This window comes from Lampetra fluviatilis, chromosome 59 (assembly GCF_964198595.1).
Source record: "Lampetra fluviatilis chromosome 59, kcLamFluv1.1, whole genome shotgun sequence".
Taxonomy (NCBI): domain Eukaryota; kingdom Metazoa; phylum Chordata; class Hyperoartia; order Petromyzontiformes; family Petromyzontidae; genus Lampetra; species Lampetra fluviatilis.
The window spans coordinates 5,524,831-5,551,843 of record NC_136333.1 but is presented as its reverse complement, the minus strand read 5'-3'; the positions used below and the strand labels follow the sequence as shown (position 1 = coordinate 5,551,843).

Here is a 27,013-nt window from a genome sequence, read left to right as displayed (position 1 = left end):
TCACGCAGCCATGGGAAGAGAGAGAGACGCGCAAACTCCAAATATACAACAGCAGGCATCGTCAGGGTCGGGATCGAACCCACAACCTCCTGCATACCAGACGAGGTAGTTAACATCTCGCCACCGTGATGACGATGAGAGAGGGAGTCACGCAAACTACAAATATCCAGCAGCGTCCGGAGTTGGGATCGAACCCACGACCTCCTCCTTACCAGACGAGGTAGTTAACATCTCGCCACTGTGATGATGATGAGAGAGGGAGACACGCAAACTACAAATATACAGCAGCAGGCATCCGGGTTGGGATCGAACCCACGACCTCCTTACCAGGCGAGATAGTTAACATCTCGCCACCGTGATGATGATGATGAGAGAGGGAGACACGCAAACTACAAATATACAGCAGCAGGCGTCCGGGGTTGGGATCGAACCCACGACCACCTCCTTACCAGGCGAGATAGTTAACATCTCGCCACCACGGCGCCCCATACACTGGTGTTTTGTGGAGGGCTGCTGCAGCCTTCACCTTCGTTGACTAACAACCACCGTCTTTGTCCATTGGCCCACGCAGGGCCTCCTCTTGAGCGCGAGCGGCGGTCGGCGGCGACGCCAGCGTCAGCGAAATGGATCGCCTCGAGAGCCGGATCAAGGAGTTCCTGCAGAGCCAGGACACCGCCAGCATCGATGAGCTGGAGCGCCACCTGCAGATGGCAACGCCGGCCAAACGCCGGATCCTCGTTCGCATGCTCGAAAAGTTGGTCGTCGCCGGCACTCTGCGCTATTTGTCCGGCGGAGCGCTGTACGCGCTGGTGCCGTGCTTCGTGGCCGGCACGGCCAAGCGTCCGGCGGCATCGTCGGCCACCACCGGCACCTGGGACACGCCGAACCCGGCGAAGATTAAGCGGAAGGAGGAGTTGCCGGCGTTCTCCAACCGGCGGCCAAATCACGTTGGCGGTGCGGCGCTAATGGCACCGCTGTATCCGTATCAGCAGGAGCAGTATCCGCAGCAGCAGGAGCATGTGGAGACGATCTCGGTTCACGAGGCGAAGCCGTCGCCGGCACAGCAGGGTCCAGCTCCCGGCGTCCACAATGGCAAGAAGGGACCGGTGCAGCAGCAGCAGTACCAGCAGCTGCATCAGCAAAGCGGCATCGGCGGCGGCGGCGACACGGCGCAGAGCACGGCGTTGCCGTTCATGGAGAAGTTGGCGGATGTCGCACCGCTGGAGGAACAATTCGACACGAGCTACGGGGACGACGGCGCGGCCGAGAAGGTGAGGGAGCAGCAGCAGCATCTGGAGCAGCAGCTGGAGGAGGAGGAGGAGCAGCAGCAGGAGGAGCAACGGGACGATCAGCTCATGCCGCAGGAGGAGGAGGACGCCGAGGCGGGCGCGGGGGTCGGATCGGGCCCTGCCGAGCCGGCTCCGGCCGCGTGCGATGAGCACACCCTACGCTACCTCCTGCTGCTCAAGTACAAGGGTCGCGCCGCGGACAGCGCCGGCGCGGCGCAGCTCGCCCTCGCCGAGCTCGAGACGCTGATGCTCAAGAACCACGTGAGCGCCCTCATGGAGTTTAGCCAGTGCCGCTTGCTCGACTGCTCCTTCCGCATCGTCAACCACTCGGGGCCCTCGCACAAGCCCAGGTGATGCAGACCCTCCCCCCCCGCATCCTCCCCCCCCCGCCCGCCCGCCCCCCCCCCCTCCTCCACACTGCCTCCACCCAAGCTCGTGCTTTTCCGCTCCTGCTCAAGCCTGTTAACGATGAGACGAATGCATCGTAGCAGAATAATAGTGCAGGCGGGAAAGCCGCGCGTTTCAAACGGTGTGTAAAAAAAAAAAGAAATCGGTGAGGCTTTGTCCGTTGTGCAACCACACCGCCAGTGTTTCCTGAAGAACTGCACTGTGGTCCTCTTGTTACAATAACTTGGAGCAAATGTGATCGACTGATAGGTAACAATGATGCAGAGATGGACCTAATTAAGAAGTCCTAATACGGATGAAGCTGACCCATAGTTGTCTATCTCTCCGCATCACTGCTGCTGTGAAGTTGGTCACATTCGCTCACATTTTTTTTGAAAGTGACCGAAGATAGAGAAAAGACCACAATGCAGTTCTTCAGGAACTGCTGCTGCTCCTGCTGTTTGGCTGCACAGGCGTTTGTGAGCGGTGTAGATGGTTGCGCCTGACGATGCAGCGGCGCTATTGGGTCAAATTCGGACGTTCTCTCCCCTGCCGCCTCTACACCTTGGCGCGCGCTGTGCTGCTCCTCCTCAACGTTATTTCTGTTGCTCCCGCCGACAAAGATGGCGGGAGGGATGTCGGCGGGAGGGGCACCCGCGACGGTTTGCAGTTTCGCCGCTTGCTGCGCATCCCCGACTGGTGTGGGTTGTTGCGTGTGTGACGATGGTGTGGGTTGTTGCGTGTGTGACGATGGTATGGGTTGTTGCGTGTGTGACAATGGTATGGGTTGTTGCGTGTGTGTGACGATGGTGTGGGTTGTTGCGTGTGTGACGATGCTGTGGGTTGTTGCGTGTGTGACGATGGTGTGGGTTGTTGCGTGTGTGACGGTGTGGGTTGTTGTGTGTGTGACGATGGTGTGGGTTGTTGCGTGTGTGACGATGGTGTGGGTTGTTGCGTGTGTGACGATGGTGTGGGTTGTTGCGTGTGTGACGATGGTGTGGGTTGTTGCATTTGTGTGACGATGGTGTGGGTTGTTGCGTATGTGACGGTGTGGGTTGTTGCGTGTGTGACGGTGTGGGTTGTTGCGTGTGTGACGATGGTGTGGGTTGTTGCGTGTGTGACGATGGTGTGGGTTGTTGCGTGTGTGACGATGGTGTGGGTTGTTGCGTGTGTGACGATGGTGTGGGTTGTTGCGTGTGTGTGACGATGGTGTGGGTTGTTGCGTGTGTGACGATGGTGTGGGTTGTTGCGTGTGTGTGACGATGGTGTAGGTTGTTGCGTGTGTGACGATGGTGTGGGTTGTTGCGTGTGTGTGACGATGGTGTGGGTTGTTGCGTGTGTGTGACGATGGTGTGGGTTGTTGCGTGTGTGACGATGATGTGGGTTGTTGCGTGTGTGACGATGCTGCGGTTCCATCGGTTCACTTTGGAACCCCCTCCCACCACCTCCCTTTTCCAAGTCCAGGTGGGTCACATGACCATCACTCTCTCCTCTTATCACGGCCACGTTGCTGACCCTTCACCTGAGGCTCCACGGTGGCGAGATGTTAACTACCTGATATACAAAAGGTCGTGGGTTCAATCGTAACCCTGACGCCCGTATATTTCGGAGTTTGCATGTTCTCCCCTGTGGCTGCGTTTTAGAGTGTTTGGCTGCTATAAATGTCCACGTGATGATAAGCCCACGTTGTTGAGCTATCATTTGTGGTGGCCATGTCATTCCTGAAAAAAAAGCTACAGCAGCTCCAGGGGCCTTACCTGGTAACATAAAAAATAGTAACACACCATTGGAACCTCATTTGCCAGTAAAAAATATGATAATTGTTTTTTTACCCTTCTATCTGGCAACAAAACTGACACCTTTTTACAAGGAGTCATGTTTGCATAGACCACAATACCTGCAGTCATAATGCAAACAAAAAACATAACTCTGATAATGTATACATGTATTATCAGAGTTGTGTTTTTTGTTTGCATTATGACTGCAGGTATTGTGGTCTATGCAAACATGACTCTTTGTAAAAAGTTGTCAGTTTTGTTGCCAGATAGAAGGGTAAAAAACCAATTATCAATAGTAACACAATTTGTTTATATCTTTGCAACGTTCATCTTGGCACCCTTCCTTTAGCTCCTCATCTTTATTAAAACGATCACCTTACCTCTAACCCTATCGCCCCCCCCCCCCGCCGCATACCCCCCCACAGCTTCGTGTTTCAGGCCACGGTGGGGGGCCACTCGTTCGCCGAGGCCGAGGGCTCCAGCAAGAAGAGCGCCAAGACGGCGGCCGCCACTGTGGCGCTGCACACCCTGCTGAAGGCCGCACAGAGCATGCAGGGCATGGTACGAGTGCCCGCGTGTGTTCGTCCGCCCTGTGTGTGTGCGTCAACTCTGTGTCAACCCTGTGTGTGTGTGTGTGTATCAACCCTGTGTCTGTGTGTGTCCACCCTGTGTGTGCGTCAACTCTGTGTCCACCCTGTGTGTGTGTGTGTGTGTATATATATCCACCCTGTGTGTGTTTACACTGTGTCAGCCCTGTGTCTGTGTATCAACCCTGTCAACTGTGTGTGTGTGTGTCCACGCTGTGTGTATGTCAACTCTGTGTCAACCCTGTGTGTGTGTGTGTATCAACCCTGTCTATGTGTGTCCACACTGTGTGTATGTCAACCGTGTGTGTGTGTGTGTGTCCACGCTGTGTGTATGTCAACTCCGTGTGTGTGTGTACACCCTGGGTGTCAACCCTGTGTATGTGTGTCAACCCTGTGTGTGTGTATATGTCAACTGTGTGTGTGTCCACCCTGGGTGTGTCCACCCTGGGTGTGTCCACCCTGGGTGTGTCCACCCTGGGTGTGTCAGCTCCGTGTGTGTGTCAACCCTGTGTGTGCGTCAACTCCGTGTGTGTGTGTGTGTGTGTCAACTGTGTGTGTGTCCACCCTGTGTGTGTGTGTGTGTTTCCACCCTGTCTATTTGTGTGTTTCCACCCTGTATATGTGTGTGAGTCCACCCTGTATGGGGAGCAGTAGTGTAGCGGTGCACTACGAACCCGGGGACCCACGTTTGATTCCCGCTCGTGGCCAACAACAATGATGATTAGTTGAATCAGTCCTGAACCTCAACCGAGTTCGCCTCAAATGAGTACCTGGTGCGGTGTCTAAATATCGCCACGAAGGCGACAAAGACGGCCTGGCGTGGTGCTAGCCACTCACCCCCTCGTGTGCCGTGCCGGCCTTCATAGCTGCTGCTCGCTAACAGCACTTGCCCCAACGGTCTGTTCAGGCTACACGGGGGATCTTTGTCTTTGTGTGTGTCAGTGTGATGGGATCTGTGTGTGCGTGTCAGTGTGTGTGTGTGTCAGTGTGTGGTTTTTGTGTCCGTCCGTGTGGCCACCCTATGCGTGAGCAGGTGGGCATACTGTGTGTCAAGCCTGTGTCTGTGTCCACCCTGCTCGTGTCCACCCTGCGCGTGATCCTTTTTGTGAACCCCGCGTGCGTGTCAATCGTGTGTTCTGATCTCGTGCGTGACGGCAGCAGTACGCTCAGGAGCTAGATGCCATTGAAGACTTTATGAGAGAGAGGCTTCGTGTGGTTTGGCTGTTCCTCTTCCGTTGAAGGAACGCAGAATAACAGTGGTTTACCCTATTTAACCCACACGACCCCCATTATGGATGATACAGTGTGCTTCAAAAAAAATGTTAACACTTCTAACAATTTGTAACAATGCCACGAGAAATGTGCCTCCGGGCTCTGGAGACCACCTGGAGAAGATTCCAGGCACGCGTTGACAATGATGGCGAACAAGTGAAGTGCATGGCCCCAGTTACGTGTGAGCAGGGTTGGACGCACCGGGAAGTGTCCACCCTTTGGGTGAGCAGGGTTAGAGAGGGTTTCAAGTGACTAAAATTTTGGCCAGATTAGTCGAGCGGATGATACGTTCCCCTTCACACGTCCGTCTCTCTGCGTTTGTGAAAAAAGCCCGTCAGCCGCCACCACGGCCTTCTGCGAGTGCCGTTATCTCAGCAGCGTTGATTCAAGACGAGCAACACCGGGACTGGTTTCGACGCACAGTGTCTCGTCAGCAGACTGAACGTGTGTGAGAAAAAGAGCTATGTAGCCCATAGGATTCCTCCGGTATAAAATCAATATTCTGTATTCTGATGTCAAACGTGGCTAGTTCGTTACGTGGCCTAAACCCCGAACTACGACGACTGTGGAACCGCGAAAAAACGTCGCGCCCACGTTGTTTAACTTTTTGCGCTAACGCCCCGGCCCCCGGCAGGACCCCGGTGGCGACGGTAATGGCCTCGCCTGGCCGCACCCGTGCCTACCGCACGCTCCGGCTCAACCGCAGCCACAGCAGTCGCCCGCGCCGGCGTCGACGTCATCCGGCGGCGGGGCGGCCGCGGCGGCAACTGCGGGGGGAGGTTCGGCAGCGGCGGTGACGGGTGGGGAGTCGTGCTCGCCATCCGCCCCGCTGGCGAAGAACCCCGTGAGCGCCGTGATGGAGTACGCGCAGTCGCTGGGGCTGGCCTGCTCGCTCGTCGTGGTGGGGCAGGAGGGGCCGCCGCACGCTCCCAGGTTGGGGGCGCCGTGGTTTACCGCCGCTACCGTCGCGTCCGCTGCCATCGCCGCTGCCATCGCTGCTGCCATCGTCGCTGCTGTCTTGTGTTGGGCTTTGTCGTTCCTTACGCCGGCACCTCCCGATTTAGCACGGTCGGCTCCGTACGGCGCAAAACAAGTTGAACGTGCAGCGATGCGACGATGAGAGTCTTCATTGCTTGGCACCTCCCTCTCCCTTCTCACACGAGGAGGATTTTGATCATCAGGCCGTCTCCTTGATATGACGGTGAAACTGCGTTCAATCGAGATGGCGGCACGTGAAGCTCCGTGCACTTGGAGAAGCTCGGGCTTTTACGGTCCATCGGCGGATTTTTTTTAAAGAGCGTGGATTTTTCATCCGCGCCCTCCAGTTTTTCCCTCCAACATTTCGAAACAAATGTGTGTTCAGGGTATTTGGCTGCTATACATTTCCCACGGGAAAAGCCACTTTAGTTGAGCTATCATTTGTGATGAGCCGGGTCGCTTCTGAAAAAAAGCTATTTAGCTCAGTGGGCCTTACCTGGTAAAATAAAAATAGTTTGTAGTTTTATTCGCTACATTTTTATTTGGCATCATCGCAAAAATCCGCATTTTATTCGTCGACATTAGAAACTCGCAGCGCTTTACCGGTCGCCAGGCATCTAGGTCGGTCGTTGTCACCCTCACATTTTAAAGCCCTGCCACTAACGGACGGCGCTGTCGCTCCTTGCCGCCTTTGCCTCCCTCCCTCCTCTCGCTGCCGATGCTGGCGCCGCCAGGTTCACGGTGCGCGTGGAGGTGGGCACAGAGGTCTTCCCGGCGTTCACGGGCGGCAGCAAGAAGCAGGCACGCTTCGGGGCCGCCGAGGCAGCCATAAGGGTCCTCGCCGGGCGACCTCTGACCCAGCAGCCGCCCTTCTCTGACACGTGCAACCCCTGGCCGGTGAGTGTCCGCGGCAATACAACACCCGGTGCTGGGAGACACTACAACCGGTGGTGGGTGACATTACACACGGTGGTGGGTGACACTACAACACCCGGGTGTGAGTGACGCACTGATACCCGGTGGTGAGTCAGACTACACCCGGCAATGACTGGCACAACATTCGGTGGTGTGACACTGCACTGGTTAATGAGTGGCACTGCAACACACGGTGGTGAGTGACGCACTGCAACACACGGTGGTGAGTGACGCGCTGACATCTGGTGGTGACACAACAGCACCCGGTGGTGAGTGACACAACTACACCCGGTGGTGACACAACAACACCCGGTAATGAGTGATGTACCCGTGCGGCACGACCGCCGAAAGCTTTTTTTGCCGGAGAGCGCCGAAAAACGACGGCTTCCGATGAGGGAACGACCCCGGGGGCGCCCCCCCCCCTTGCGCCCCCTGCGTTCCGTTTCCTTCCGTTGCCGTTGAGTGGCGCTCCGTCGATGTCCTTTGCGACGGTCGTTCTATCAAGAAACCGTGGTCCGATTCACCTTCCCCACCACTATTATTTATTTTATCGCGGTTGTAGAGCTCCAGCCCAATATCTGGAGGCGCCAAGCGGCCAGCAACTGGCAGCACCACTGAAAGTGTCGCGGATGAGGGGTTAAACGCGTTTCGTGCGTCGGGCAAAGGCCATCGTCCTCGGGGGGGGGGGGGGGGGGGGGGCTTGGCAACAAAGAGACGTCGGTGGCGGGGGAGGGAATTGAACAGCTGGAGCGGTGTAAGGGAAGAAGCAGAGAGAGACGCGGTTGTGAGCCGGTGGGTGGGGAGCGGTGGCGAAGCGGTTGGCGCTATGCTGCGTAACGAACCTGGCGCCCCCGAGTTGGATTCCCGCTCTAGGCCAACACCATTGACGATTCATCTTCTTGGTTCTTTCGGTAAAGTCACGTAGAAGGGAAATAATAAAATAATAAAAATAAAACATAGTAAAATAATTCTCGCGACGTTTCGGCCACAACGCAAGCAGCCGTCCTCAGGTGAAGAACAGGTCTGTCGGAAAGACAGCGTCTTCACCTGAGGACGGCTGCTTGCGTTGTGGCCGAAACGTCGCGAGAATTATTTTATTATGTTTTATTATTTTATTATTTCCCTTCTACGTGACTTTACCGAAAGAACCAAGAAGATGAATCCCTGCAGTCACGAAAGAAGCTTTAAATCGAAACCATTGACGATTGTCTGAACCGGGCCTGGGCCTTCCCTCGATCGACTCGGCCTTAAATGCGTAGCTGGTGCGGTGCGTAAAAACATCGGCACCGGGGAGACGAATGCGGCCCGGGGCGTGGTGTTGGGCCAACACACGCCCCACACCGTGTGCCGTGCCAACTTTGCCCCAAGAGTCTGTTAGGGCTGTGCAGGGGATCTCTGTGTTAGTGGGTGGGTTCGTGTGTTATCGTGACATCCATTGTGGTGTTTGAACACCACGTGGACAAGATGAAACGCTCCGTTTTGGTAGACCGAGCGAATTTGACGTGAGCAGTAATCATGGTAGTAGCAAGAGAAGACCGATAAGCAGGCGACGGATCGCCGGCCAGCCAGCGGCTGGAGTGATTCGACGGGTGCTGGCTCATCAGTCGCCCGCGACAGTGCTCGGCGCTGGAAGCGAGAACGATTTGTCCGCGTGCGCGTCACGGGCGCCGTCCCGCGTCTCATGAAATTTACGTGGCTCGTGAAATTTACGGGGCTCATCCGTAACGAGCGCGGAAACAGCTGGGGGCTTTCCTTGTTAACCCGCTGCGTGTGCCCGCGCCCGTTGTCACGGAGCTACCTGCTCCGGTGGCGGCAATGCGCGCGGTTACATTTTCTCTCTCTCGCATGTTCGTCCGAAGAGAGGGGGGGGAGAAGGGAGTTGGCTATGCGTGCGCGTGTTACATGTGCATAGGTCAACCCGGCCTCAAATGAATACTTGGTGCGATGTGTAAACATCGCCACTGGGGAGACAAAGGCGGCCGGGCGTGGTGTTGGCCACCCGCCCCCTCGTGTGTCGTGCCGCCCTTCATAGGTGCTCGCTAACAGCACTTGCCGCAGCAGCCTGTAAAGGCTATATGGGGGATCTTTGTCTTTGTGTGTGCGCGTATCTCCGTGTGTGGTGGGAGACAAAGGCAGGCGGGGCGTGATGCTGGCCACCCACCACCCCCTTGTGTACCGTGGCAGCCTCCATAGGTGTTACTTGCTAAACGTAAACTAAGCATTTTTTTTATTTTACCAGGTGAGGCCCACTGAGCTATGTAGCTTTTTTCAGACAAAACCTGGCTTCACAAAAGTTAGCTCAACAAAGTGGCTTATCGCGTGGAAATTAATAATAGCCAAATAATCCAAATGCACGATGATTCTAAATGTGGAGGGAAAAACCGGAGGACCAGGAGAAAAATCCACGCGACCACGGGGAGAGAGAGAGAGAGACGCAAACTCCAAACATACAGGCGTCAAGGTCCGGATGGAACCCACGACCCTCTGTATACCAGTGAGGTAGTTAACATCTCGCCACCGTGCTAAAAGTACTTGCCCCGAGAGTCTGTTACGGCTGCACGGGGGGCGGGGGGGGTGGATCTTTGTTACATGTGCCACCCATGGTTAAAGCGGGGTCGCATGCGGCAGCGAAAGACAATGGTCCCAGCCTGGAAAACCGATGGCTGCGTGCAAACAAATACATTTGAGGCTCCACATTGCGAATCCGCTGCTGGATGATGGCATGAAGACCAGCTGGTGTGTGTCCGTGTGCGCTCGCTACAAAGACCAAGATCCCCTCAATAGCATTAACAGACTGTTGGGGCCGTGCGGGTCGGAGGGTGGCGAGGGGCGGGGGGGTGTTTGACCATGCTTCACCGCGCCGGCCAGTGCGGGTCGATGAAGCCGGAGAGCGTAGATGTTGCAGCATAGCGCGGTACAATAGAATTCTAAATGTTGTGGGTTTACTCTCCAACACGCAACCGGTTAGTGCTGTCCTACTAACGAATTGGCACGTCTTGTTTACGTGACAAGCCCTTGCTAATTGTCTGTGTCGGGTGGTGGCGTGTTTCGCGACCCATTTATATTTACGCGATCGAACCCAAAAAAACCCTCTTGCGGTACAATAGATTTTACTGCTGACAAACATTCGCCGCTGCGGTAGCCACCTACAGCGCCTGCGCTTGCGCGTGGTGGTGGTGGTGCTGGTGCTGCTGCTGCTGCTGGTGGTGCTGCTGGTGGTGCTGCTGGTGGTGCTGCTGGTGGTGCTGCTGGTGGTGCTGGTGCTGGTGGTGGTGGTGCTGGTGCTGCTGGTGGTGCTGGTGGTGGTGATGCTGGTGGTGGTGCTGGTGATGCTGGTGGTGGTGGTGGTGCTGGTGGTGATGGTGGTGCTGGTGGCTGGGGATGCTGGTGGTGGTGGTGATGGTGCTGGTGGTGGTGGTGGTGGTGCTGGTGGTGATGGTGGTGCTGGTGGCTGGGGATGCTGGTGGTGCTGGTGCTGGTGGTGGTGGTGCTGGTGGTGGTGGTGGTGCTGGTGGTGGTGGTGCTGGTGGTGGTCGCCCATCCTAGCGCTTATCCAGGCTCAAACCCGTTTAACTTTGCAGACCCCTTTTGTCATTCCACTGCTGGATGAGACCCTTTCCACCGTGTGGAACTTGGAGGGGGAGGGGGGCGTTATTGTTTTTGTCATACTTCACCACGCTGGTCTAGGCAGCTTGGTGAAGGCGCGGAGCGTAGACGTTGGGGACGTACGAGTACGGTACAACAGTGCAGTTTGCTGCACTGCCGTGCGTGGCCCTGCAACCTGTAGCGACTGTTACGCGTGGTGGTGGTGCTGGTGGTGCTGGTGGTGGTGGTGGTAGTGCTGGTGGTGCTGGTGGTGCTGGTGGTGCTGGTGGTCGCTCATCCTAGCGCTTGTCCAGGTTCATACCCCCGCTTGGCTTCGCAGACCCGACGAGACCCGGGCGCATTCCTGCTAATTATGGTGGTCGGCGCTGGGACACCCGCGTCACCGTGGCGACGGAGACCCCCAGGTCGACTCGGGTGGGGGGGGGTGATTAGACACGGTCGTCGTCGTTTGAATGAAGATGAGGAGCAAAGGAAGGGCGGCATCGTGGGCATTGCAAGAAAGAGATTACCAAAAAAACTTATTTTATTTTACCAGGTAAAGCCCACGGAGCGATGTAGCTCTTCTTTCAGACGCGACCTGACCATCACGAATGATAGCTCAACCAAGTGTGGCTTATCATCATCATCGTCATCACGTGGATATTTATTGCAGCGGCTAAATAACTCTAACCCCCCCCCCCCCCCCTCGAATTCTCGGTACATTAACTGTGACAGTCTCTGTAAGAAGGGAGTTGAGTTGGGGTGCGATCACAGCAACCCGCCCATGCTTATTGCACCATCGCAGCGGCTCATCCATCGCTGGCGCGTTTCATGGGGCTGCTGTGAGTTTTTTTTTACTCGGGAACGGCCGTCCCCCCCCCCCGACGTTTCGCGCCGCCTCTTTGTCGGCAAAGTCGCCGTCCATCGGCGGATTGTGAGAGCAAAGAAAATATGCGAGCATCGTCGTGCTTGTTAAAGCGGCGGCAGCGGCGACAGTCTCGTAGTCTTGGAGTCCGCTGGTGTTTGTTTGTGTTGATTTTTTTGTCGATTTTTTTTCCCCCCTCTCTTCCCCCCCTTTGAGTCATCTCCAGATGCTCGCGAGCCCCGAGGCGGATGATTGAGTGGGCGGGCAGGCGAGCGGGAATCTGGAGGTTTCGGCACAGAGGAGGGGGAGAGACAGCTAGCCGGGCGGGGGGGGGGGTGATGGAGAGCGGGAGGGAGGGAGGATGATTGATGCGCAGGATGCAGGAAGATGAAGGAAAGGAAAATGAAGGGTGAACAGGGAGAGATGGAGGGTACGGCGAGTGATGGAGTGAGGGGGAGCGAGAGGCGGAGTGAGAGTTATAATTAGAGCGATTTCTGTGAGTTAAGCTTGGGGTTAAGGCCATGGTGAAGGTGAGAGTGAAGGTTAGGGCTTGGTATTATTGGGCCTTGGACCCTTGTTTAGGCCTGGATGAGGGTTCTGGCGAGGGTCTGGGACATGTGTGCGTCCGTGCGTGCATGCGTACGCCCGAGCGTGCACCCGTGCGTGTGCCCCCTTGCGACCGTGCGTGCACCGTGTGCGTGTGCCCCCTTGCGACGTTGCGTGTGCCCCCTTGCGACGTTGCGTGTGCCCCCTTGCGACGTTGCGTGTGCCCCCTTGCGACGTTGCGTGTGCCCCCTTGCGACGTTGCGTGTGCCCCCTTGCGACGTTGCGTGTGCCCCCTTGCGACGTTGCGTGTGCCCCCTTGCGACGTTGCGTGTGCCCCCTTGCGACGTTGCGTGTGCCCCCTTGCGACGTTGCGTGTGCCCCCTTGCGACGTTGCGTGTGCCCCCTTGCGACGTTGCGTGTGCCCCCTTGCGACGTTGCGTGTGCCCCCTTGCGACGTTGCGTGTGCCCCCTTGCGACGTTGCGTGTGCCCCCTTGCGACGTTGCGTGTGCCCCCTTGCGACCGTGCGTGCATGCGCCTCTGTGTGCGCCCGTGTCCTCATTCATCGGCTTCGCCCGCCACTCGTCACGGCCGCCCCGTCGTCCTCACGAGAGGCAGACGAACGATAGGTACTTATTTATTTATTAATTTATTTGGGCAAATATTGCTTTTTTGCAGTCAGACGATTCCCTTCTCCTCCCTCACCTCATTACTTCGCTGCCCTCCACCTCATTACCTCTCTGTGCCCCACCTCCTTCCCGTTGTCGGCCCCTCCACCTCCTCCCCTTGTTCGCTCGCAGCTGCTCCCATTACCTCTCTGCCATTCTTTCCCCTCCACTCCTCCCATCTCCCCTTGGCAAACCTCCGTTGCACTTCTCCTCACCTCCTCTTCCCTCCCACCTCCTCCCCTTACCTCCCCTCCCTTCCTCTGCCCTCTTCGCCCCCCCACCTCACCTCTTCCTCACCTCTTCCCCTCACCGTCGGGTGTGGAGGCTCGGGGATGGAGAGGGGGGGATGATGAGTCGGAGGCTCCGCACGACGACGGGAAGGGGGGGGGAATCCGGTGCGGGTTTACGGCTCTGCTCATCACAGTAAAGACTCTCTCCCCTCTGGGGGTCTCCGTGGAGACTCTCTCCCCTCTGGGTGTCTGCAGCGTGCTAACCACCGTGCCACCACTCCACTCCGGTGTGTAGTTATGAACAGTTATACAATCCAGCAGCCTTTCACACAACAGGCCACCCCGAGGCCCTTTAAATTATACAGCACGCTGCCAAGCCAATCGCTTAAGGGAGCCTCCGCTTTATTGCGGGGATTCCAAGAGCGACAATAGAAATGCGAGCACACAATGGACATTACTTCGCCCATTTTGCTGATCATTGCCTGTGGTACAATGGCCCAGATTGTATCTCTCTCGGCATGACAAAGCGTGCGTGTGTGTGTGTGAACAGTGAAGAGCGGTAGTGTAGCAGTTTCTCGCACTGCGCTACGAACTCGGCCGCCCAAGTTTTGTTCCTGCTCATGGCCATCACCAGTGACGAATAATCTGAACTGGTCCCGGGCCTCCCCTAGGCCGACTCAGCCTTAAATGAGTACCTGGTGCAGTTTGTAAACATCGCCACTGGGGAGATAAAGGCGGTAGGGTGTGGGTGCTGGCCACCCACCCCCTCGTGTGCCGTGCCGGCCTTCATAGGTGCTCGCTAATAGCATTTGCCCCAACAGTCTGCTAAGGCTACACGGGGGAGATTTGTCTTTGTGTGTGCGTGCGCTTGTGCATGTGTGTATGTGCCTGTGTGTCAATGTGTGCCTGTGTGTGCGCGTGTGCGTGCATGTGTCAGTGCGTGTTTATGTGTTTGTGTGTGTGCGTGTGTGTCAATGTGTGTGTGCATTTGTCAGTGCGTGTGTGCGTCAGTGCATGTGTGCATGTGTGTCAGTATGTGCGTCTGTGTGCCAGTGCGTGTGTGTGCGTGTCTGTCAGTGTGAGTTGTGCGTGCGTGTATCAGCGCGTGTGTGTGCGTGTATGCGTGTGCGAACGGGCGAGTGCCACCCGTGCTTAAAGAGCTCCTGAGTGAGAAGTTTAGATGCGGTTCAGCGATGTCGGTGGCAACGGCGCACTGCTTAGCCCAGGGGTCGGCAACCAAAATAACAAGAAGAGCCATTTCTTTCCAATTCGGTACAAAATTCAGTATTTCAAGAGCCGCAATGCATCTGAGTACATACTGTACTCACGTACATATCGTCAAGAAGCAGCCCGTAAAGAGCCGCATGCGGCTCCGGAGCCGTAGGTTGCCGACCCCTGGCTTAGCCGCATGATTCCGACAGCGCCGACGGGGAGATGTTCTCCCTAGAAGGGGAAGGCGAAAGGAGATGGATTATTTTTTTTCCAGAGTCATCGTTTGTTCTGGACGAACGATGCGGGGGAGGTTGTGTGGGGCGCGGTGGCGGCGATCGATGATCGAGTTATCTTGCCCAGTGCTCTCAGAAATCTCGGTGGCCGTGCCAACGGTGCGCTGTGACCCACGCCGGTAAACAGCGTCACCCGGTCGCTCGTTTAATGTTGGTTTTTTAACCCCCCCCCACCCACCCCCACTCTCTGGTCCCGCGTCCTTGTAAAATCAAACTCCCGGGTCCGGTTTTATCGCTCTCTTTGATGATAATGCCCTCGTGGCCCGCGCCGGCCGTATGGAGCTGAACCAGCAAACCCTGAACTGCTGTCGCGGTCGTTAGTTCGTTCACAACGCGGCAGCAAAACGTCGTTATCGTGGGGACATTTTTTTTGCCAATACTCGAAGCATGAAAAATAAGAATCGGTTTTACCGCTGTCTGGCAATGTGAAACAGGAGGTGTTCAGATGTTCAAACACCAAATAGGTACCTTTTGCAAGGAAACAAGTCTGCATTAACCACCCACGGTACAAGTGGTGAACAGGCAAACAAACGTGCTCTAATAATATATGCATCCATGCGTCGTTATCGTCATCATCGGCATCAGTCACGGTCTCGCCACCGCTTGATGAATGTCATCTCGAGCCGTCGCACATCCACAACCACGGTCTCATGATGCAACCAATCCATCTCGCGGCCTGCACCAACAGCCGATTTCATCGCTCTAACTCCGCTGGGGTTGGGGGAAGGCGGGCATCGCTCTTGAACGCGTTGGCTCCCTTGGCTGCCCCTCCGCCTTTAACCTCGGCTACCATCGTCCCTTTCTAGCGAAGTGTTCCGCCCATTTGAGGCCGAGTCAAACTAGGGGAGGCCCAGGACCAGTTCAGACCAACGTCACTGATGAGTGGGAATTGATCTCGGGTCACCGGCTTCGAAGTGCAGCCTGGTAACCGCGACACTGCAGCTCCGACGCAGCCTATAACACCTCGTAAGCATGGTGGTTGCCCGTTAAAGCACAACACAGGATCAAACCTGCTTAGCTTCCAAAGTGGGAGTTGTCCGCTTGCTGTCGACGCTCACGAATCGAATCCAGCAGCCGCCCTAGTGGACACTGCGACGGTGTGTTAACTGTAAAAATTCCAGGAAAATATACCCACCGGATTGGAGATTATGGTAAATGTCGCGTGACGGTTTTTCTGAAGTTGTCCTGTGGCATTGCTTCCACTGGCCATTCTCGAACACAAGACTCCGCGACGATTACTATTTTCCGGGAGTATAATGGAGGTGAGTCACTAATAGCGTTTATCAAGCAAGCCTGGCTTTGCTGATGAGACACTGTGAGCATTGAAAACGGTCCAGTGTGTTGCTTGCGTTGAACCAGTGCTGCTGAAATTATGCACTCCCAGAAGGCCGTGTGGTCGATAGGGAGTATAAAAAAAATACCTCGGATGTTTTTGCGCGGGAGATACAGATACACGAAGGATTCACTGTCTTGTTATAATCGTGTGAATGATGTTCAAAGTGCGGATTGAAGGTCAGTCGGAGGTTCAGTGACGTCATCGTTTTCTTCAAGGGACTGTTTTCTAGCTCGGGGTGGTGCACCGCTTGCTGCATGATTCTCCGAAGGCAGATGTCTTCGTCTTACGGCGTGACGCCCGTAGGTAGGCACGCTCGCGAGAAATCCGTGAGATAAATATTTACGGGACCTTTTTGCCAGTTTGAAAAATGATGAAAAATTAGAATACGTTTTACCCTTTCTGGCAATGAACTCCACACGTACTTGTGGCAAAACATACAAACAGACACGCTCCGAAACGTCGTGATTTAATTTAGTTGTTTTTTTTTTAATTTATATTTTTAATTGTATTTTTTATTTTTTCCTACGTGATTTTACTGAAAAAACCAAAGAGTACGCTCCGATAATATATGTATTGTCTTCGAAACTGGTTTTCCTACACCAGAGACCGCCTTCTTTTATCACCGCCGGTGTTAGACCAGAGAATGGCTACAAGGCGAACAGGACAAAGACAATTGAGAGAAATGTAAATAAAAATGGGGAAAAAAAATTTCTGTACATTTTGAAAGAGGAACTGAAAGTTTCACTCTGCGTCTTTTGCACGGGAGCCCACGGACGCAATGCATGCAACGCGTCGTGTCATGCCCGCAAGGCGTCGTTACACGCACGCAACGAGTCGTTACACGCACGCAACGAGTCGTTACACGCACGCAACGAGTCGTTACACGCACGCAACGCGTCGTTACACGCACGCAACGAGTCGTTACACGCACGCAACGCGTCGTTACACGCACGCAACGCGTCGTTACACGCACGCAACGCGTCGTTACACGCACGCAACGCGTCGTTACACGCACGCAACGCGTCGTTACACGCACGCAACGAGTCGTTACACGCACGCAACGCGTCGTTACACGCACGCAACGCGTCGTTACACGCACGCAACGCGTCGTTACACGCACGCAAGGCGTCGTTACACGCCCGCAAGGCGTCGTTACACGCCCGCAACGCGTCGTTACACGCACGCAACGCGTCGTTACACGCCCGCAAGGCGTCGTTACACGCACGCAACGCGTCGTTACACGCACGCAACGCGTCGTTACACGCACGCAACGAGTCGTTACACGCCCGCAACGCGTCGTTACACGCACGCAACGCGTCGTTACACGCACGCAACGCGTCGTCACACGCACGCAACGCGTCGTCACACGCACGCAACGAGTCGTTACACGCACGCAACGAGTCGTTACACGCACGCAACGCGTCGTTACACGCACGCAACGCGTCGTTACACGCACGCAACGCGTCGTTACACGCACGCAACGCGTCGTTACACGCACACAACGAGTCGTTACACGCCCGCAAGGCGTCGTTACACGCACGCAACGCGTCGTTACACGCACGCAACGCGTCGTTACACGCACGCAACGCGTCGTTACACGCACGCAACGCGTCGTTACACGCACGCAACGCGTCGTTACACGCACGCAACGCGTCGTTACACGCACGCAACGCGTCGTTACACGCACGCAACGCGTCGTTACACGCACGCAACGAGTCGTTACACGCCCGCAAGGCGTCGTTATACGCACGCAACGCGTCGTTACACGCACGCAACGCGTCGTTACACGCACGCAACGAGTCGTTACACGCACGCAACGAGTCGTTACACGCACGCAACGAGTCGTTACACGCACGCAAGGCGTCGTTACACGCACGCAACGAGTCGTTACACGCACGCAACGAGTCGTTACACGCACGCAACGAGTCGTTACACGCACGCAACGAGTCGTTACACGCACGCAACGAGTCGTTACACGCACGCAACGAGTCGTTACACGCCCGCAAGGCGTCGTTATACGCACGCAACGCGTCGTTACACGCACGCAACGCGTCGTTACACGCACGCAACGAGTCGTTACACGCACGCAACGAGTCGTTACACGCACGCAACGAGTCGTTACACGCACGCAACGAGTCGTTACACGCACGCAACGCGTCGTCACACGCACGCAACGCGTCGTCACACGCACGCAACGCGTCGTCACACGCACGCAACGCGTCGTCACACGCACGCAACGCGTCGTCACACGCACGCAACGCGTCGTTACACGCACGCAACGAGTCGTTACACGCCCGCAAGGCGTCGTTACACGCACGCAACGCGTCGTTACACGCCCGCAAGGCGTCGTTACACGCCCGCAACGAGTCGTTACACGCACGCAACGAGTCGTTACACGCCCGCAAGGCGTCGTTACACGCACGCAACGCGTCGTTACACGCACGCAACGCGTCGTTACACGCCCGCAAGGCGTCGTTACACGCACGCAACGAGTCGTTACACGCACGCAACGAGTCGTTACACGCCCGCAAGGCGTCGTTACACGCACGCAACGCGTCGTTACACGCACGCAACGAGTCGTTACACGCACGCAACGCGTCGTTACACGCACGCAACGCGTCGTTACACGCACGCAACGAGTCGTTACACGCACGCAACGAGTCGTTACACGCACGCAACGCGTCGTTACACGCACGCAACGCGTCGTTACACGCACGCAACGCGTCGTTACACGCACGCAACGCGTCGTTACACGCACGCAACGAGTCGTTACACGCACGCAACGCGTCGTTACACGCACGCAACGCGTCGTTACACGCACGCAACGAGTCGTTACACGCACGCAACGAGTCGTTACACGCACGCAACGAGTCGTTACACGCACGCAACGCGTCGTTACACGCACGCAACGAGTCGTTACACGCCCGCAAGGCGTCGTTACACGCACGCAACGCGTCGCTACACGCACGCAACGCGTCGTTACACGCACGCAACGAGTCGTTACACGCACGCAACGAGTCGTTACACGCCCGCAAGGCGTCGTTACACGCACGCAACGAGTCGTTACACGCCCGCAAGGCGTCGTTACACGCCCGCAAGGCGTCGTTACACGCACGCAACGAGTCGTTACACGCCCGCAAGGCGTCGTTACACGCACGCAACGAGTCGTTACACGCCCGCAAGGCGTCGTTACACGCACGCAACGCGTCGTTACACGCACGCAACGAGTCGTTACACGCACGCAACGCGTCGTTACACGCACGCAACGCGTCGTCACACGCACGCAACGCGTCGTCACACGCACGCAACGCGTCGTTACACGCACGCAACGAGTCGTTACACGCACGCAACGAGTCGTTACACGCACGCAACGCGTCGTTACACGCACGCAACGCGTCGTTACACGCACGCAACGCGTCGTCACACGCACGCAACGCGTCGTCACACGCACGCAACGCGTCGTTACACGCACGCAAGGCGTCGACGCTTTCGTCGTGACACGCACGCTGAAATGTTCTCGAGGTCGAAGGGACTTGAAGATCAAAAACCAAACCGGTCTTCCCTGACAGCCTTTCGCCAGAGAGTTCCACGTGTGTGACAAGTGTCAAGGAGGGGCTCTGATTACCCACCGCGGTCTCTCGCTCCTCTTATGGACAGAACCCTGAATTGAGGCATCATTCCCGTGATTGAAGCATTTCATTTGAAATCTAACCACGTGGCTCCATGGTTGGACCGGCGGCTCGCGATGGTCAGGTTGCAAATTGGAGTCCCGGGTCCTGGGGGTTGAACCGTGCCCATCGTCACCATCATCATTATAATCATCCCTTCGGAGAACAATCCGCACGACCACCATGGGGAGAGAGAGATTGAACACACGAACTCCAAATATGAAACGGGCATTGCCAGGTGTGGGAACGACCGCCCGACCTCATGCACAGCAGGCGAGGGAGATAACAGCTCTTCGATACCACGGCGCCACAATAACTCTGGTGAAGTTGGTCCAATTCGATGGAAACTTGTGTATAAAGTTGCGTTGCTCTAAGGCAGGGGTCGGCAACCAAAATAACAAGAAGAGCCATTTCTTTCCAATTCGGTACAAAATTCAGTATTTCAAGAGCCGCAATGCATCTATGTACATACGTACATATCGTCAAGAAGCAGCCCGTAAAGAGCCGCATGCGGCTCCGGAGCCGTAGGTTGCCGACCCCTGCTCTAAGGGATATACCCCAGCGAAAACGAGACGACAAATTGATTAATACCTTGCTGATCTCGTCAAGGAGCATAAACCATCACGCAAACTCTGGTCATCCTCGTAGCAGCAGCGGCTTTTGCCTAGCCATTGAACAAAGACGGTGACTGCATCGCGCGGCGTTTTCAGACGCGTTTCTGCCGTCATCTGCAACGCCTCTTCCTTCCGATATGGCTGGCAAGGAAAAGACGGCATGGAAAGCCTTCCAGTTAGCAGCAACAAATTATCTCGGAAACAACAAGGCAGACAACTACAGGGAAGTTGGTGGAAAACCTCCTCAAGGCATACCAAAGCCTCGGTTGCAAAATGTCACTAAAGATACATTTTTTGCACTCTGAATCTAGATTTTTTTTTTCCACCGATCTGCGGGAGCAGCGAGCGATTTCACCAGGACATTGCGACAATGGAGAAACGCTCTCAGGGCAAATGGAGCCCATCAATGCTTGCAGACTATTGCTGGACAGTGACAAGAGATGGTCCATTTAATAAATACAAGAGACAAGCCAAGAAGCGCCAAGTAGACACTGAATTAGGACTAAACTATGTACTTGTATATGCATAATAGTTTTTTACATTTTGTTTCATAATGCATTTGATTTATATAACCATTTTTGCTGATATGAACAGGACAGGTCACATGAAAAGACCTAGGTTTGCAATGTATGAGTAAAACTCTACTATCTACACAGTATACATAGACGTAAAATGTGAAAACTTAAATATCTTGGGAGCAGTAGCCAGTCAGTTGTTTTAATTGTCATATTTGAATTCAGCACGTAAAAAAAAACATAATAAACAGCACATTTAATCTATGAAGCTGACGACGTCTAAAAAATTGTAGACCCGTGTTATTCGGGAGCCACTGGAGCTATGCACTTTTAAATCAAATTTGTGATTGCTTCTCCGACTAGCACGGTTGGCTACGTACGGTGTGAAAGAAGTTCAACACACAAAGGTCTTCACGCATTTTCACAACACAAACCAGCGCAAAGAGGACAATTAGCAAACACGCAAACCGTGTCTTTTTTTCCCCCTGACAGCCACCGAAATCGATGGTCTCGCCCTACTGCAATCGAGAGGCTTCCGTGAAATGAGTGCACGTTTGGGAAGGCGTTACGGAATATGCGTGTGCACAAGACTCTTCTTCCTCGTCCCTTGTTAATGGGGGTTTTTTGTTGTTGTCATACTGCGTGGGAGGAAGCTAGAGGGATTGCCTGGAGAGACAACCCACACACGCTTGTAAGAGGCGAGAAGAAGAATGGTGAAAATAATCTGCGCGTAATTGCGCTCCGCGTTTGAAACAAATTTCCGAGCGCGTTATTGAACGACAACAAATTACAGTGTAATGATGTGCGCAGAGGCGTACAGTGCGCAAACAAAGAGACAAAACGGAGCCCTCCCAACGACAAGATAAGAGACGTTCTACAGAATCCGGCGTGGAAATCAACCCCGAGTCGCGAGCTGCGTCGTCGCGAGCTGCGTCGTCGCAGCGCGGGAGGGGGCCACTGGGTGGCACAGAGGTCTGAGACTCAGAGGTCAGAGACTCAGAGGTCGGAGACTCAGAGGTCGGAGACTCAGAGGTCGGAGACTCACAGGTCTTAGACTCAGAGGTCAGAGACTCAGAGGTCGGATGTCGGAGGTCTTAGACTCAAGAGGTCAGAAATTCCGAGCCAGCACCACTGATATTTTGAGTTTGAATGCAGATCACAGCCGCCGTACGTGATTTAAAACTTGGTTCGAAAGTGTAGTGTGAGGTGATAACCGGTACCTGCAAAGACACAAAGAAATATCGCATTATATTTGGTTCTGAGCGTCATTTGGCTAAATTTGCTGGCTTCCCCCATCTCGCCCTATGCGTTCTCAATCCCAGCTGCTGTTTCTCTGCCTCTGTTCCCCCCTCTCGTCCTCCGTGTTCCCCAATCACCATTCCGTCCTTTCTCGCATCTGGCCCCCTTATACCGGAACAAACTGCCCCTACGTGTCAACCAATCAGCCTCACCGTTTATTCACCGTTCTTCCCCTCAAACACACGCTCACTGATTTCCTCTCGATTACCCAATCCCGCCCCGGTCCTCCCCTTCCCCATCATTAACACCACCGTCCCATTTTCTAAAATTCCCCTTCCTGTTCATCGCACTCGCTCGTCATTAACCACTTCACTTTCATCAGCGTCTACTTCACCCATCGTCGTCGTATCCATCACGTACCACCCGTCCGTCTCATGAATCTCATCCCGTCGCACTCCTATTCCGCCGTACGAACGACTCATTCCTTGTTCAGCGCCTTGGTCAAAGGCGCTACATAAATTAGAATGAGACGAGATAAGAAGACCGGATACATTTCGGCGCTGAGAACGAAAGACGTTGAATTTGACGGTGGTCGTGCGTGCGCGGCCCGATGTCGCTCACTTGCGGTGGCAGAGCGTGCGGTGAAGTGCTGCCCTCTGCTGCGTGTGTCGGAGGTCGCAGAGGCTCGGTAGTCCCTCGGTTTTCCAGTGTTGACCATCATCGTCGCACGATTTTTTGTGGTCAACGTTTCGCCTCCCCGTGGGACGACGCCCTGTGGTTTCGACTTAACGTTCACATTATGATTGACGGTAACGTCGTGTTTGCGTCATGTACGCGGGGCGCCAATTTAGGCCAACCCGAGCACTCGTAAGTGGGGCTGAGCAATGCCCTGCGTCCAATCGGCGATGCCGATTCGTGAGCGTTTCGATCTCCACTGTCTTTGTTTGCATTACTACCTTGTCTGTTTTTGCAGTGGAAACAGCTTTCTTGCAGACTCGGTGATGTTTTTTTTTCAAACGTATTTTTCAACTTCATACGTGAATTCGATTGACAGTCATTTCCATGAGACGGCAATGGATTAAAAACGTTAACCAAAGGGACTGCTGCAGCTCTACAATGTCTACTTCCACGTGCCGTTCTGCAAGAAATCCCAATGGGTGGCCATTATCAACATCCCCCCGCCCCCTGATCCCCCTCAACCCCTTCTTCCCCGCAAGCTACGCGGAGTCTTTCCATTTCGTCTGGAACTCTGTTTAAAAATTACGCAGAATTTTTTTTTGTGATGGCCCCGGGGGGGTGTGGGGGGGGAGGTGGGTGGGGGGGGGGACGGCACGGTACGTTTGCACACGGCCCTATTCCTTTTGTGCTGCCACCTCTTTAAATAGTAATACCTCAATTAAATTATCCCGTTAATATTTAATAACCGCACGGTGGCCTATGGCCTATAATTGCACGTCACCCAAAGAATGCATTGATGAAGCAGTCGTGGTAAAGATAAATCGAGCGTTTTCCCGTCTCTAAGTGATATTATCTCTCTCTCGCTGTTGACTGTGTATCGGTACGCCATTATGTTACCGTATGTAATTGTCACGTGATGTGTTGTCGTGTGATGTTGTTATTTCGGGAATGTTTTATGCGCGTTGGATCCTTGTCGCTGTCCGGTGTGTTTAGTTAATTATACTGGTAGTAACCGCCAGGTTACACCAGCCCAAAGGCGATTATTGTGTCCGTCGTGCAGGGAGGGGCTGGGTGGGGAGGGGAGGGTGGGGAGGGGCTGGGTGGAGAGGGTGGGGCTGGGTGGGGAGGGGAGAGAGGGGCTGGGTGGGGAGAGAGGGGCTGGGTGGGGAGGGTGGGGAGGGGCTGGGTGGGGTGGGGAGGGGCTGGGTGGGGAGGGTGGGGAGGGGCTGGGTGGGGGGTGGAAGGGGTGGGGCTGGGTGGGGAGGGGCTGGTCACCCCGTGGTGTCCTTATAAAACTCAACATTCAACCTACTCACGCCGGCTTGTGCCCGCCCCCTCACAGTCGGGCATATTTGCGGAATACACCACGCCGCCGTTGACCCTGGCCATTGACCCTGGCCATTGACCCTGGCCATTGACCCTGGCCATTGACCCTGGCCATTGACCCTGGCCATTGACCCTGGCCATTGACCGAGCAACCCAACGTTCCTACCAGCTCCCTCCGCAGGAATGTGTTTAACGCAATAAATATTAAATTTTTGTGCGTTGGCTATCCCCATACGCTCGTCCCGTATGTTTGCCGCAAATTAAAAAAAGTAAATATTTTTATGAATGGCCCTCATCGTTTTCGTCTCCCGTCGTAGCAATGTGGAATTCCCGTGAAAACTTGAATCGGGGAGCACCAACGGAGGCGATACCTCCGCCGCCCCCTCCCGTCATCCGCACTCGCTCGCCGTTATTGTTGCCGCCGAATCTTCTCCGCGGTTATCCTGTCCTCCCTCGTCCCCCCCTCCCCCCCAAACCTCCTTACCGCCGACGCCCCTACCCCGGGATCTTCCTCGCACCCTCGGCGTCGCCTCTCACCAAGGCTGCGTGACGGCATACAAAACGTGCGGTCGCTGTTTTGAAGGTCCATAATGCAGGTCTTTTTGGGTTAGATCGTGTCAATATAAATGTGTCGTTAAACCTGCCACCACCCAACACAGCCAATTAATAAGGTTTGTCACGTAAACAGAACGTGCACACACACACAAACACGCGTGAAAAAACTCAATAATAAATAATGATAAAGAATACAAACAGATCCATTTGAAAGCGAGACAAAAAACGTTATTTGGTCAATTCTAAACCCGGCCGTTCAATGGAGGCTTTACCCCCCCATCAAGAGTACCAAGTGCCGGGGCGCCAGGCAACAGTTGCCGTGGCGACGCTTGCGATGCTACTGCTGTGCCTGAGCAGTCCCTGGCTTTTTACAGCTCTCCCGCTCTCCTCCCGCTCGCTGTCCGCTCCCTCCCTCTCCTTTTCTCTGTTGTCCACTCTCCCACGTGCTCCCGATTGGCCCAAGATCAACGCTCGCTCGCTCGCTCCTCCGCTTGACTTGGCAGCCCCACCGCCCTCGTGTGTCTGTCGAGAAGCAGAGCAGTGCCACTTTTTTTTTCGATTTAAAGCTTTCGTGACTGCAGGGATTAATCTTCTTGGTTCTTTCGGTAAAGTCAAGCCTGGGGTTGTCATTCAGACTCTGTCTTCTCGACAGACCTGTTCTTCACCTGAGGACGGCTGCTTGCGTTGTGGCCGAAACGTCGTGAGAATTATTTTATTATGTTTTATTTTTATTATTTTATTACTTCCCTTCTACGTGACTTTACCGAAAGAACCAAGAAGATGAACAGTGCCACTCTGCCCGTCCTCAAGCGACGTTGTAGTCGGCCCTCGTCGGTGCTCTCATCGTCGCCGTGATTGTCAACGCTCTCATCGTCGCCGTGATTTTCGCTGCTCTCTTCGTCCTCGACGTCAGTGTAATTTAGCTTATTGTTTCGATTTAAAGCTTTCGTGACTGCAGGGATTCATCTTCTTGGTTCTTTCGGTAAAGTCACGTAGAAGGGAAATAATAAAATAATAAAAATAAAACATAATAAAATAATTCTCACGACGTTTCAGCCACAACGCAAGCAGCCGTCCTCAGGTGAAGGACGGCTGCTTGCGTTGTAGCCGAAACGTCGTGAGAATTATTTTATTATGTTTTATTTTTATTATGTTTTGTTTTTATTATTTTATTATTTCCCTTCTACGTGACTTTACCGAAAGAACCAAGAAGATAGCTTATTGTTGTCGATGCTGCCCAAATCATCGCCATCGCTGTTATGTGTCTTATTATCTCTGTGGGACCATTTGTATGAATGCTTTGATATATTTGCGTTTTGCTTTGTGCTTTTCCCCTTTTGGCGTTTTTCTCTGGTCCAGCACTGCTGGTGAGACAAGGCCATTAAGGAGTCTCTCTGGTGTCGGCCAATCAACTTTCAACGACAATGCAAACACTTTGATTTAAAGCTTTCATGACTGCAGGGATTCATAATCTTGGTTCTTTCGGTAAAGTCACGTAGAAGGGAAATAATAAAATAATAAAACTATAAAACAATCTAATTCTCACGACGGTTCGACTGCAACACAAGCAATCGTCATCAGGTGTGAAATCCACAACAATAATTTTCTACCGAACGAACCAAGAAAATGCATACATTATGAAAGCGTGTTTGTTTACATGTTTTACCACAAACATGTGTGGTTAGACTTTATGCCTCCCAATAGGTAACTATTTGGTGTTTAAACACCGTGACACCAACTGTCTTATTGCCGAAAAAGGGTAAAGCCTATTCTTATTTCATCATGTATTATTGTCATCACCACCGACGTCACCATCAACAGTGGCATTAAAGTTTTTGTTTGTTATCTCCGTCTGCGTGATTGAACTAATTCTTCATGGCATCATCCTCTCAAATACCATAATCGTCATTAATGTCACTGTCATCACGGTCGTCATGCCAATCGATCTACGTGTCACTTGGTCTGCATGCCACCCAGTCTCCGTGCCACCCAATCCACGTGCCACCCAATCTATGTGCCACCCAATCTACGTGCCACCCAATCTCCGTGCCACCCAATCTATGTGCCCACCCAATCCACGTGCCACCCAATCTATGTGTCACCCAATCTATGTGCCACCCAATCCACGTGCCACCCAATCTCCGTGCCACCCAATCTCCGTGCCACCCAGTCTACGTGCCACCCAATCTCCGTGCCACCCAGTCTACGTGCCACCCAGTCTACGTGCCACCCATTCTACGTGCCACCCATTCTACATGCCACCCATTCTACGTGCCACCCAGTCTACGTGCCACCCAGTCTACGTGCCACCCAATCTATGTGCCACCCATTTTACGTGCCACCCAATCTACGTGCCACCCAATCTACCTGCCACCCATTCTACGTGCCACCCATTCTACGTGCCACCCAGTCTCCGTGCCACCCATTCTACGTGCCACCCAGTCTCTGTGCCACCCAATCTACGTGCCACCCAATCTAC

At 54.4% G+C, this 27,013-nt stretch overlaps 1 protein-coding gene across 7 annotated transcripts in view; it reads left to right on the top strand.

The window, feature by feature from the left end:
- The window catches only part of LOC144950839 (double-stranded RNA-specific adenosine deaminase-like), a 62,816-nt gene that overhangs the window by 13,807 nt on the left and 21,996 nt on the right, over positions 1–27,013 (top strand). For all 7 annotated transcript variants that reach the window (XM_078880963.1, XM_078880960.1, XM_078880957.1 and 4 more), the window contains 4 exons: positions 572–1,639; positions 3,880–4,015; positions 5,948–6,246; positions 7,026–7,188. In XM_078880963.1, coding sequence (XP_078737089.1) covers positions 624–1,639; positions 3,880–4,015; positions 5,948–6,246; positions 7,026–7,188 — 1,614 coding nt within the window. In that variant the 5' untranslated portion in view covers positions 572–623. The remainder of the gene's footprint in view (positions 1–571; positions 1,640–3,879; positions 4,016–5,947; positions 6,247–7,025; positions 7,189–27,013) is intronic.